Raw genomic sequence first — 12,289 nt, forward strand, 5'->3', positions numbered from 1 at the left:
AAAAATATGATAAATTAATTAATATTAAAACACTCCAACCAACCCAACAAAAAAACATCGGGTAATATTAGAATGAAATCAACATCTAATTTTATTTCTTAGGCCTGATTCGACATCTAATTCCACAATACCTGCTACGAACCACGAACCACCTCAATATCATCGCCTTCCACCTTCCTTCCACAACAAAGCCGGTATACTCATCACACAGTGATTGTGGTGGTGGTGGATTTCATCTGCAACAAAGAAGAAGAGAGAAGAAGACTAGTCGCGGTGGGTTGTAATGGGAAGCACGAGAGACCACGACCATGGCTCCAGGTCAGCAGAACGAGAGGATCGGGGCGGTGTTCACATTACATGTTTCCACTTTAATTTCTGGTTTTGATTTGGGGATTTAAGTTCGTTGAAGAGGGTTTGAGAAGTAATTGCTAGGATTCTTTTATGAAATCAGTGCTTCAAGCTCTTCCCCTGTCAAACAATAAACTCAAACACCCAATCACCCATTGATTTCTATAAAAAAAAAATGAAGGCAAACAGCCGGAGCTGTTGCCTCGTTTCCAACCTCAGCGACTAGTTGGAGACCCTTTCCCTTAATCAGATTCTTTCAAAACGAAAAAAAAGGAGATACCTTCTGCGTTTTGAACTCCAATCACCTAAAAAAATCTATACTCGAACCTTTTCTCATCCTTCCGTCGATCCTTGTTGACAACCGTCCCCACCGGAGATGCCTCCCCTTCCTCGTGACCTAGTAACCATCGCCAAAGATTGACTGCTCCTTGTTTGTTATAGATTACCACCATCGAGCCACTTCCTACATTCGATCCTATTTCTTCGTCTCGGACCAACTGAGGACCAAAGACCTTTTCCCCCTTCTCTCGACGCCAAACTTCCCTCCCTTCCTCCTTCGTACCTTACAGTCGGATGGGAATGAGCGAAACTTTGTTGCCACTTCACGCCTTCGTCGCTTCGGTCTAGTCGACCCCGAAGACAATCTCAGCCTGCAATTCGACCGACAAAGCCTTATGCTCAATTCTGCCAACGTCGTTGATTTTATCTATGTCGATTCCTTCGTGTTCGACTTCCTTTCGTTTGACAATCAGAGAAAAACGGAGGCATATGAGCCCTAATTTCATTAAGTTCGACCACTTAAACACAATCAATATCTCATGCGATCCCTTTTTACATAAAATCCCTAAATCATTTTGTGTTTATAAGGGAGAGAGAGGGAGGGAGGGAGAGAGAGACGGAGAGAAAGAGAAAGAGAACGAGAGAGAGGAGGGGAGGGAGAGAGAGATAAGTATTTTTTTAAATATAAAAGTATTTAAATAAATTAAAAAAAACTGAAAAAAAAAAACAAAATCAAAAGGGCAAAATCGTCATTACAAAAAAGTTTAAAGTAAATTGGACAAAAGTAGCAAGAAAATTAAAACCTTTGGACCATAAGTGTTAGTCCAAACCTATTTGGCCCAAAGTGGTAATTTCGACCTAACCACATGACCATTCTTACAATTTTGTCTTGTGAAAAATATCATGAAAATAATTATAGTCTCACGACAAACAAATCCTATTATGAAGCAAACTTTGCAATCTTTATTCATTTTTTGAGTAAATTTAACCAATGGTCTATATGGTTTAAGGTAATTTGTGCGTTTGATTCCTAACTTATAATTTTAACTCGGAAGGTCTCCACTGTTTGTTTTTGTTACGTGCTAGGTCCCTGTGTTACCTAAAAATACTATTTTTCTCTTGATTTTTTAATCTATTTAAATAAACACACCCCAACCCACCCCCTTCACCTTACATTACATACCCCATAATTTATCCCTATTTAAATAAGACAAAATTGCAAAAATGGTCCATGTGGTAAGCAATTTTTTGGGGTTTTAGTCCAAACCCCGAGTTTTTTTGGATTCATGGTCCCTTTGGAGTAGTTTGTATGTGAAATTGGTCCCTTGCTAAACTGAAATGACTAATATACCTTCCTGATATTTTTTTAATCTTTTTTCTATTTAATTTAATGTTTTATTAAATTAAAATATAGGGCCCTCTCTCTCTTATCGATGTTCAAGCTTATGAAGAGCATAATTTTGAGCTTTATAACACCGATTAAAATACAATGTAAAACATGTTGAACGTAATAAAAACTGCTATGTTTCTGGGTGTTCTTATCTGAACATGAAGATGAACAAAAAAAATGATGAATAAACAAATCCTAAACCCACTGCCTATTCGTAACAAATCGAGACTCTAACAGTCTAACTCGATTTTAGGATCTCAATTATGAACTTCAAGAACTCAACAAATTTCAATCTGTAAAAATCACCCAAACCAGGAAAATCAGATCTAGTGGTTAGCTAGTGGGATCGACTAAGTTGATATCACCTTGAATGAGACCTTTCATCTTCAAGAATCGACCCCCCAACCCAGATTTTCAGTTTGCATCTCGCATACTTTCCTCAGCTATCGGACTCCACACCAGACCCATTTCGAAAGGAACCCATACACCATACCCATTTGGAAGCTGACTACTTCCAGATTCTTTCTATGCTTTTGGAGAATCGATCTGTCAAGGAAAGGCGGTGTTTAGGTTAACTATTTAAACAAAAATGAAAGGGGGGGGGGGGGTCACCGTTTTCAACAGATTGGGAAGGGAAAGAAAAAGAACACAAACAGGAAGCACCTCCGGTGGTGGCTGAGAAATTGCGAGGAGAGGAAGAGCCAGCAGAAAGTCGTTGCGGATAAATGTGGAATCGAAGGGAAAGGGTCTCCGGTCTTTGACCGATCGTGAAGAAGAACGAAGGTAGAAATTGGGGAAGGATCTTCGATCCTCGTCTGATCGTGAAAGGAGAAGGGCTGCTTTGGCAACTTCTTTCTTTTTTTACCTGAAGGGCTTTAGTTCTCTGTTGATCGGAGAAGGATGTTGAACGGAAGCAACACTGAATTGGGGGTCTTTGGATTGTTGTTCTGATCGACAGGAAAAATGGAGGAAGGAGAAAGGTTTTTTTTTACTCTTTGATGGCAGCAGAAAAATTCAACGGAGAGAGAGAGAGAGAGAGAGAGAGAGAGAGAGAGAGAGAGGCCCTTTTTATTTTTTTAATTGTTAAAATAAATAAATAAATATTAAATTTTAAGAGAAATGAAAGAAAAATGAAAATAAATACCCCAAGGGTATTATAGTCATTTCAATTTTCGGAGGGACCATTTTCACATACAAACCACTCCAAAAGGACCATGAATCCAAAAAACTTGGGGTTTGGACTAAAACCCTAAAAATTTGCATACCACAGGGACCATTTTTGCAATTTTATCTTTAAATAATAGTCTTTTAAGTAAGACAGGGAACATGCGTGTAAGAAAAACAAACAATAGGGACCTTTCGAATTAAAAAAAATAAGGAGTAAATTACCGAAATTGTCCTTATGGTTTGGTCAAAATTGCACGTTTGGTCCATAATTTTTTTTTTGTACTCGGATCGTTCCTATACTTTGATTTTGTTGTGTTTTTCGTCCCTTACATACATAAAGTTAGGGACTAAACGTGCCATTTTGACCAAACCATAGGGACAAAAAACGCAACAAAATCAAACCATAGGGACGATCTGAGTGCAAAAAAATGTTATGGACCAAACATGAAATTTTGACCAAACCATAAGGACGATTTCAATAATTTACTCAAAAATAAGTTAGGGACCAAACACGCAAATTACCCCAAACCTTAGGGACCATCTGTGTAATTTACTCTTCATGCAAATTACCTCAAACCTTAGGGACCAAACATGCAAATTAACTCAAACCTTAGGGACCATCCATGTATTTTACTCTTCATTTTTTTTTTTATTTTTACCATTTAAAATAAAAAAGTTATAACGGTAAAATATCAAATTCAAAAACCATATAACGTAGGGCAGTATCTTTTTTATTTGCATTTAATTCCCGCTTCATTCACTCATAAAACACCTACTGAAAACCCTCAGTTTTTTTTACGTTCAGTTTCTTCAGCACAAACATGAAGCCAAATCGCAAACTCAAAAAACCCCAAACTTCTTATTCCAAGGTAATTGCCCACTCCTTCTATCCATTTCAAATACGCTTCAGATTTGATATAATTTATGTCCGAGGGTTTGTTTTCATCTGAAATACTCAAAATGTAATTTGTCGGGAAATGTTTGTATGCATTTTGAGATCTGCAGTTCGATTTGGAAGAGATAATCGGATTAACGGTGAGGAATGGCAACGGGTTGGCTTCCAGCATTTCCAATTCCAAGTTTGTATATATGGCTGGGTGTGTTGTAGTGCTTTACGACATCGATTTAGGGACTCAATCGCACCTTATGGTGTCTAATCGTTCGCCCAAGCCTTTGAGCTGTGTTGCTGTCTCTCACGATGGAAGCTACATTGCAGCTGGAGAGGTCTTTTTCCATCACTGTTCTTGAACACTCTGCTTGAATTTTGTAGCATATTACTTCATACATTCCAACGAAATAGTATTGTAGATTGAATTTTGTGGTTAATTGGAACTTCTGTTTGTGATGGCTTAATGAATATCAATGTCACTTATACTTTGTTTGTCTTATAATATTTACATCATTCACAGTCAGGACAGCAACCTTCCATAATAGTATGGAGCTCTGCAACTATGGCTTCTGTTCCAGAACTTAAAGGCCATCGATATGGTGTAGCTTGCATGGCTTTCTCACCTGATGGTTAGTTGAAACAAGTCAGTTATCTCTCTAATATCTTTCTAAATATACTCTTTCTAAGATGTTTCTCGATATTCTGTTCCTTCATTAACTGCAGCTTCTTCTATACCATCTTTTAAAAATTCCAGGTAAACATCTTGTATCAGTTGGAATCCCTCAAGATGGATACCTATGCCTTTGGGATTGGCGAAGTGGGGCACTAGTTAAAAAGCTGAAAGCATGTTCATCTTTCTCTGCTGTGTCATCAGTTACCTTTTCAGCAGATGCAAATTTCATATTGACTGCTGGAAAGAGGCATTTGAAAGTATGGACAGTTGGACTTCCTACAAAATCTCAACCTAAAACTAAAGCAGTATCACTAACAATGCATGGAAAAACTGTTGATCTTGGTCATCGAAAAGGTTGCACATTTATAGCTATTGCTACATCTCCCTTAAAGACTAATGGGAATGGAGCTGATTGCAAGGGTAGTGAACCTGTAGTTGTTTATGCATTAACAGATTCAGGTGGATAGTTTGCATTGCTTTTTCATGAATTCAACCTAAACCCTAATTTGTTCCACTTTGTGTTTGCATATCTAAATTGTTTTCCCTCTTTGACTTGCAGGTGTTTTATGCCTTCTACATGGTGGGTTGGCAATTACACATTCAGTGGATCTAAAGGTAAATGATGCTGCATGTAAATCTTGACACCAATGCCTTAGTATTGTTATTGTATTATTGTATATAATAATTATTATATTATCAAACTATTAGGTTGAAAAAGGCTATGGATTATCAGCATCACAAGAGTTCATAGCATGTGCATGCAATAATGGCGTTGTAAAACTATACACTCATGGTTCCCTTGAATATGCTGGAGACTTGCATTATAGTGAATTAAAAGTCTCTCAAGAGGGAATTCAACAACTGCCTACCTTTCCAGATGCAATAGCTTGCCAATTTTCTACCTCAAGAAAACTCGGTAATGTTTCTATCTCATTAAGTTTTCAAGAAAAAAATGAAAGAATCATGTTTATGTTTTCTATTTCTCAGTGGTGGTTTACAGAGATCACAGCCTTTATATTTGGAACATACATGGAAAGTTCGAGGTAATTGCTCAATCTGATTCTTTTCTCAGTTTATACAGAAATTCGATTCAGTAATCAATTGTTATGTTGTTTAGGCTACCAGATGTTGTGTGCTAGTTTCACATGGTGGATGCATATGGGATATCAAGAACCTTTCATGTGAAAACAATCATGATCCTTCTCTTGCATGTGTTGCTAGAGGTTGCACAGGTGGAGTTTCCTTTGCAACATGTTCATCAGATGGAAGTATCAGATTATGGGATCTTGCATTGCAATCTTTATCAACAGATCAACATCCTCCCATCAATGAACCACTTGCCACTTCATCATGTTTAGGTAACAACTAACAACTAACAAACATCATATGCTTTTAAGGGTTTTACTCCAAATTCAAATTTCTTTCTTTTGATTGTGTGCAGTTAGTGGTGGAACTTTTGAACGTGAATCAGTAGTATCAGGTGTTGTCACTCAAGGGTATCGATCTATGGCAGTTAGTTCAGATGGAAAGCATCTTGCTGCTGGTGATTCTCATGGAAACCTGCATGTTTTTAACCTAAACACATCTCACTATACATGCATACAGGTTTCAGATTATAAACTTATTATAATTTTTAAATACCCTTTTTCCCAATTTCCATAATCACATAAATCGCCTTGCAGAATGTTCATGAAGGAGAAATTCTTTCCTTGAATTTCAGCTTCCCAATTGAAAGCTACTATTTTCTTGCTTCAGGGGGAAGTGATAAAAGGATACATCTTTTTGATGTAAACAGGTTTGAGTTTGACTTGTGTCAGTTTTACCCTTGATATAGTTCTTTAAATTTCCATTCATGAATTTGAATCTTTATATTCTTTGACATATCTCAGGAGTTTTGATCTGATTGCAAGTGTTGGTGATCATTCATCTGCTGTGAATTCAGTACAACTCATTGGACATGGGAACAAACTTATTACTTGTACTTCTGATAGGTGAGTTTCTATTTTCTAATTTCTATTGTGTATTTTTTTTTATACCTTATAGTGTTTTACTTCTGAATTTAATGTTTTTTTTCTTTATTATGAAGGTCTTTAATCTTCCGTGATGTTGACATCAGCAATGATTATAATATTTCTCATTCACATCAGCAAAAGACATCTCATGGAAATGTACATGACATAGCCATTGATCCAATCACACATACTGCTGTTACCCTTGGACAGGTAAGCTTTAAATAACTTGAAATGAAGATTTGTTCAATGCAAGAAATAGCAATGTACTTTCATTGAAATATTTTTTATTTATTTTTATTGATCAAGTTAATTTAATGCTATAGGATAAGAAGATAAACATGTTTGATATTGCTTCTGGGGAAGTAATTAGATCATTTAAACAGAGTGAAGAATATGGGGAGCCGATAAAAGTAAGTATATATATATTTTTTTATTTTTTATATTTTCAGCATGGATTTATAAATTTATTTAATGACGGATTTGCCCCTCAGGTTGTGTTGGACCCAAGTTGTAGCTATGTGGTGTGTTCTTATTCTGATAGATCTATCTGCATGTATGATGTAACCAGTGGAGAAATTGTTGCACGTGCAATGGGGCATGGTGATGCCATTAATGCCATCATTTTTTTACCTGACTGCAAGCATATAGTCTCTGTGAGTAGTATATAAAAAACTTCAAGTGGAAGGGCATTTTAGGAAATTGTTGCATTTTTCTTACTATTAACTTTATTGATTTTTTTTTTCAGGTAGGAAGTGATAGCTGTATATTTGTTTGGAAAGTTCCTAGTCTTATGACATTAAGAATGCTGCAAAAAATGAATGGAAGTTCATGCCCTTTGTCCCCAAGTGCTATTACTCAACTTCCATCTGTCAATCAAATTAAATTTAATAAAGAAAAGTATCTCAGATCGCAAGCCACAGGTGCAAATTTCCTAAAATGCCCTCAACAACAGACATCATCAGCGTTCAGATTTAGCGTATCCAGACTTCCACAGTGGGCAAAATCAAAAGTCACGAGTCCTTTGGTTATTCCCATGGACCCTATATCATCTGAACATTCTTCTCCCTCAAAATCTACCACTTGTGTAGAAGATGCTGACGTGGACTTTGCATTCGCGTTACAATTACATACACCACGCAACGACAGTAATACAGATTCAACGAAGAGATTGTCGACAAGTTCATCTGATGCGAGTAATAGCAAAGATTGCAGGTATTTTTTTTTATTATCGAGAAGAGAATAAATAACAATCAGCAAGTGAATTTACGGTTTTGCCCTTGTGGTATTTAAACAACGTGATACAGGAGCTTCGCATTGGATAAACGATGGGTGACTATTCATACTGTATGTTTAGATGTATTAAACTCTCCCGAAGTTTACAGCCTTATGAAGGAACAAATGACGCCTATGAAAAAAAGCTATTCCAGAAGGTTTTCTATAACTGATCATGAAGATTCCGGAAGGGGTAGTAATACCCAACACCAACAGGTATACAAAGGGTAAAATGGTCATTTAACCTTATTCAGACGGTTTTTTTTTTTTTTAATCCTTTGATGGAATGATGAATGGCAGGAAATGGTAAGAAGCTCAAACTCAACAACAGAACATGAAATGGAAAACATTAAAGACCAAAAAGATGATAATGACATGAAAAGAAACGGAAAACAAAACACATTATTCGATGCTTGTAAAGAAGCATTAAAAACATTAGAAGCCTCAAGCAAGACTACCCTCGACCTATTTTCTAAACTAACACATGAGAATCTTGAAGGACAAGAAGGTAATTTTTACAGTGAGGCAGCAGAAATGCTTCCATCGATTGCAAAAAACGTGAATGAAATTGCGAAAATTGTGAGTTCATGTGGGGGTGATAAAGTGGAAATCCCTGGGTTTGAACCATTGTTGGGAAAGTTTGCTGAGAGTTTGTCTCAAAGGGTAATTGAATTACTTAAGGAAAACTGCCCAAATTTATGATACAAAAAAAAAAAAAAAAATTATATATCAACACTTTTTAGTTTTTTTTGGTAGTTACTTTTCCCATATCACTACTTTTGATTAATTGTTGGAATTCGGTAATGATAATTAATTTACTAAGGTAATAAGATGTGAGGTTTGAAAATTGAAAATTCACTATCTACAAATAATCATTTGTATTTTTTTTAGAAAAGTAAAAAATTATTGGAAATATTTTGACATTGATTTTTTGTCTCTAACATGAAGAAAAGTAAAAGGTGATATATGATTATCTTTAGCTTTTCACCTTTCAAATTTTTAAAGAAAAAGAATATCAATAGTGAGCGATGATTTTGATGCAATTTTTTCAATATTAAATTCTATCTTCTCATTTAAACGTTTTTCTTACAAATTAATGATAATTTCTTTTTCCAATCATGAATTAATTATTAAAAATGTTTGTATTACTTTGGTTTTATTTGTAGAAATATGTGCATGTAGGATGTATATATATATATATATATATATATATATATATATATATATATATATATATATATATATATATATATATATATATATATGAATGTGTATATAAGTGGGGTAATATATAATGAAGAATAATAATTAAAAAAACATCATAATTTGTTATAATGGCAATGCATTGACAAAATTCTTAGTATCTAAGCGTGCGTGTTTGATAGTCTTCCATTATTTCATCTCCATCATCATCAATCATCTAATTAATATTCCTTTCTGAAACAAATTTATAATTTCCAATCCATTTTTAATTATTTAAAACGAACTGTCACTTTCATCTAAATAAATGCAATATAAAGATCTATAACATGTACTGGGATATTGTCTTCAAAATATATTTGATTCATAAATGTGTATATGCTAAAAGCTTTTTTATAATGACAAAGTAAAAGAAGTAAATGTAAATATCTAAAATATAACCATGCATAACAAATGGAATCTATATTGTGTTGATACAGAGATAGATATGTAGAAAAATAATTTGCTGTAAAAATATAGAAAATCTTTCTCTATCTATTCTATTAAAAGAATATATTTATTTTTTTATTGACAAATGTCATATTATTAGAACTTCTTATGTCATTTGTCAACTTATTAATTATCCATTTTAAGTTTTAAATTAGTAATGGATTCTCTATTTTAAATTTTAAATTTTAAATGTTCTCACCATATTTGTATTAAATTAATAACATTAGATTAAAAAATAAAATAAAATAAATACAGATTACAAGGTGATATAACTTCATATATTTATTTAAATCAACGATTATAATTTTATGTAACTAAAAAATATCTCTTAAGTAATAATTTATTTAAAATAATTGATTAATAATTTTTATTTTTTAATATGAAAGTTTAATTAATTTATAACCGTGGTTCTCACGGGTTATAAATGTTAGAAAATATAGAAACAAATATAGAAAATTAGATCCTTGCTTCTACACCTCCAAAAAAAACTAAGTCCGTATAAAAGTAAGAAAATATAGAACCAAATGTAGAAAATTAGAGAGTGTAGTTGCATTTCTGTTGTCTAAAAATGGTCATGAAGATGCTATATTTATACACGAAATTATTTAGCGTCATTCAAACCATTAAATTGGAACACAAAGATTCTAAACAAAATCAATATTTAATTTTATAATTTAATATGAGTTTAAAAATTGAAATCGCATTAAAATTTTGGTATCTGTCCGAAGAGATTAGATATCCAACATGCAGAATCTAGTAGATGAATTTGTGGCCTTCATCAAGTCTATCAATCCTATATATCTTACAAAACTCAACTTTATCTAGCAATATATGTCCATCTCCTCTAAACATGTTTTCATCTAATGTTGAAGAACAACTAGATACACTACAAGAACATATCCACATCATTCAAGCATCCACTACAACATCACAAGACAAAATGTGTAAAGTAAAATTATTGAGGCCTTTGAAAAGTATACAACTGATTTGGAGAAGACTACAATGTCACTGGTTTACAAGATAATCTTTCCTCTACAGTTCTACTAACCATCATAATAGTCATTCAAGCTTTGGAAAAAGAAATGTGAAGAGTCTAACAAGGCCATGATACATATATTATAGCTATGTTTTATATATATTCATGTATACATAAAGCATGCGAATATAAAAAAAAACAAAACAAAAAGAATATAAAAAAAATTGGAATTACATGAGTTTGTGATTCCTAAAGCGACGAATAGGATATAATTGAAAACGACTGGGTAGGCATATGGGAAGACACACACATTAATATTCAAAAACAAAAACAAAAACAAAAACAAAACATAAAAGAGAGAAAGGAAAGCGAAATGAGAGAAACTGGCGTGAATTGCTTTTGCTTTTTCTTCAACTCCACAGGAATCTTTAGAAATCCTGTTTTATTCCTAATAATAATTCATCAAAAACAAATATATTATGTATAAAAACTTATATACTATTAAACTTTAATATGTTTATATAATAATTAAAAGTCTTAATAGCTATTTGATATAGCTCTTATCGGATCTGGTAGGATCTGGTAAGAGGCTAGATCTGACTCAACTAGATTCAGACTGTTTGATATCATATTTAGAAGCCTCTAACTCGGTTCTGGATCCTCTGATATGCCTCTTACTCAGTAAAATTTATAATTATATCTGATTCATTCAGATTTTGACTCCCCCAATAACAATCAAACAACCCTTAATTAAAATCTATAACATAAATCAAACTAGTTGTTATGATTTTTATTCAATCTAATTGTAAGTTTAATTACATATAATCAATTTTTAACTTTTTTTTAAAAAAATTTGGATAACTTAACATTGTATAAGACTTTTCATTAGTTGCTTAAATAATTAAAAATGATCAAATATTCAAATACTCATTATTGATTATTAATCTAAAAAAGCAATAATGTATCTAGATGTTGTCTTCTACATCTATTTTATTTCATTAAAAAATTGTTTAATTACGAGCCAATACATATAGCTTTACCTATATCAACTTAAACAAAATCTTATTGGTGTTCAAGTTTTTGCTGATAACTATTATTACTTTGATAATAAAATAAAATTTTAAAATAAACTTAGGGATTTAACCCACGTGTTATAGGTTAGAGCATTTTAAGAAAAGCATACTTATATATTATATAGAGGAATTTGGGGTCCTCTAAATGACCCAAAAATCACGCCTACGCCACCGATAAGCCAATAGTGAATGTGATTATGAATGTTTAGTAAATCAGTTGAATACTGTTAATTGGTAATCGAAATATATAATTTTTATTAAAAGCTAGTTGTGAAGTATTTTTAGATTTAGAGCCTTTTGTTTTAGCTAAAAGTTAGAAGCTCTAATATAAAACAATTTTTAAAAAAATAAAAAAGCCCAAAAATAGCTTCTAAAGAATGAGTGAGTTTGTTTTAAGGCAATATAACAAAAGAATATAACTGTTTTATAGTTTAGTAATCAAGTTTTTTGCTTTAATTTTTATAATTAAACTCTTATATTTTATTTGTTTATATAAATATTATAAATACAATTGGTTTTGT

At 32.9% G+C, this 12,289-nt stretch overlaps 1 protein-coding gene across 1 annotated transcript; it reads left to right on the forward strand.

Annotated features, from left to right (window-relative positions):
• Window positions 1-3,948: 3,948 nt before the first annotated feature.
• Window positions 3,949-8,879, forward strand: LOC145070205 (Transducin/WD40 repeat-like superfamily protein). Its single transcript, XM_079017146.1, has 17 exons — window positions 3,949-4,053; window positions 4,190-4,408; window positions 4,594-4,702; window positions 4,828-5,205; window positions 5,306-5,361; window positions 5,455-5,662; window positions 5,734-5,789; window positions 5,864-6,104; window positions 6,188-6,351; window positions 6,429-6,541; window positions 6,636-6,737; window positions 6,833-6,968; window positions 7,082-7,168; window positions 7,250-7,411; window positions 7,504-7,970; window positions 8,063-8,246; window positions 8,331-8,879. Exons 1-17 carry the CDS (start codon window positions 4,006-4,008, stop codon window positions 8,730-8,732), a joined length of 3,132 nt encoding a protein of 1,043 aa, XP_078873272.1. The 5' UTR covers window positions 3,949-4,005; the 3' UTR covers window positions 8,733-8,879.
• Window positions 8,880-12,289: the final 3,410 nt, after the last annotated feature.

The sequence above is a fragment of the Lactuca serriola genome, chromosome 8 (genome assembly GCF_051521515.1).
Source record: "Lactuca serriola cultivar US96UC23 chromosome 8, Lser_US96UC23_V15, whole genome shotgun sequence".
Classification (NCBI taxonomy): domain Eukaryota; kingdom Viridiplantae; phylum Streptophyta; class Magnoliopsida; order Asterales; family Asteraceae; genus Lactuca; species Lactuca serriola.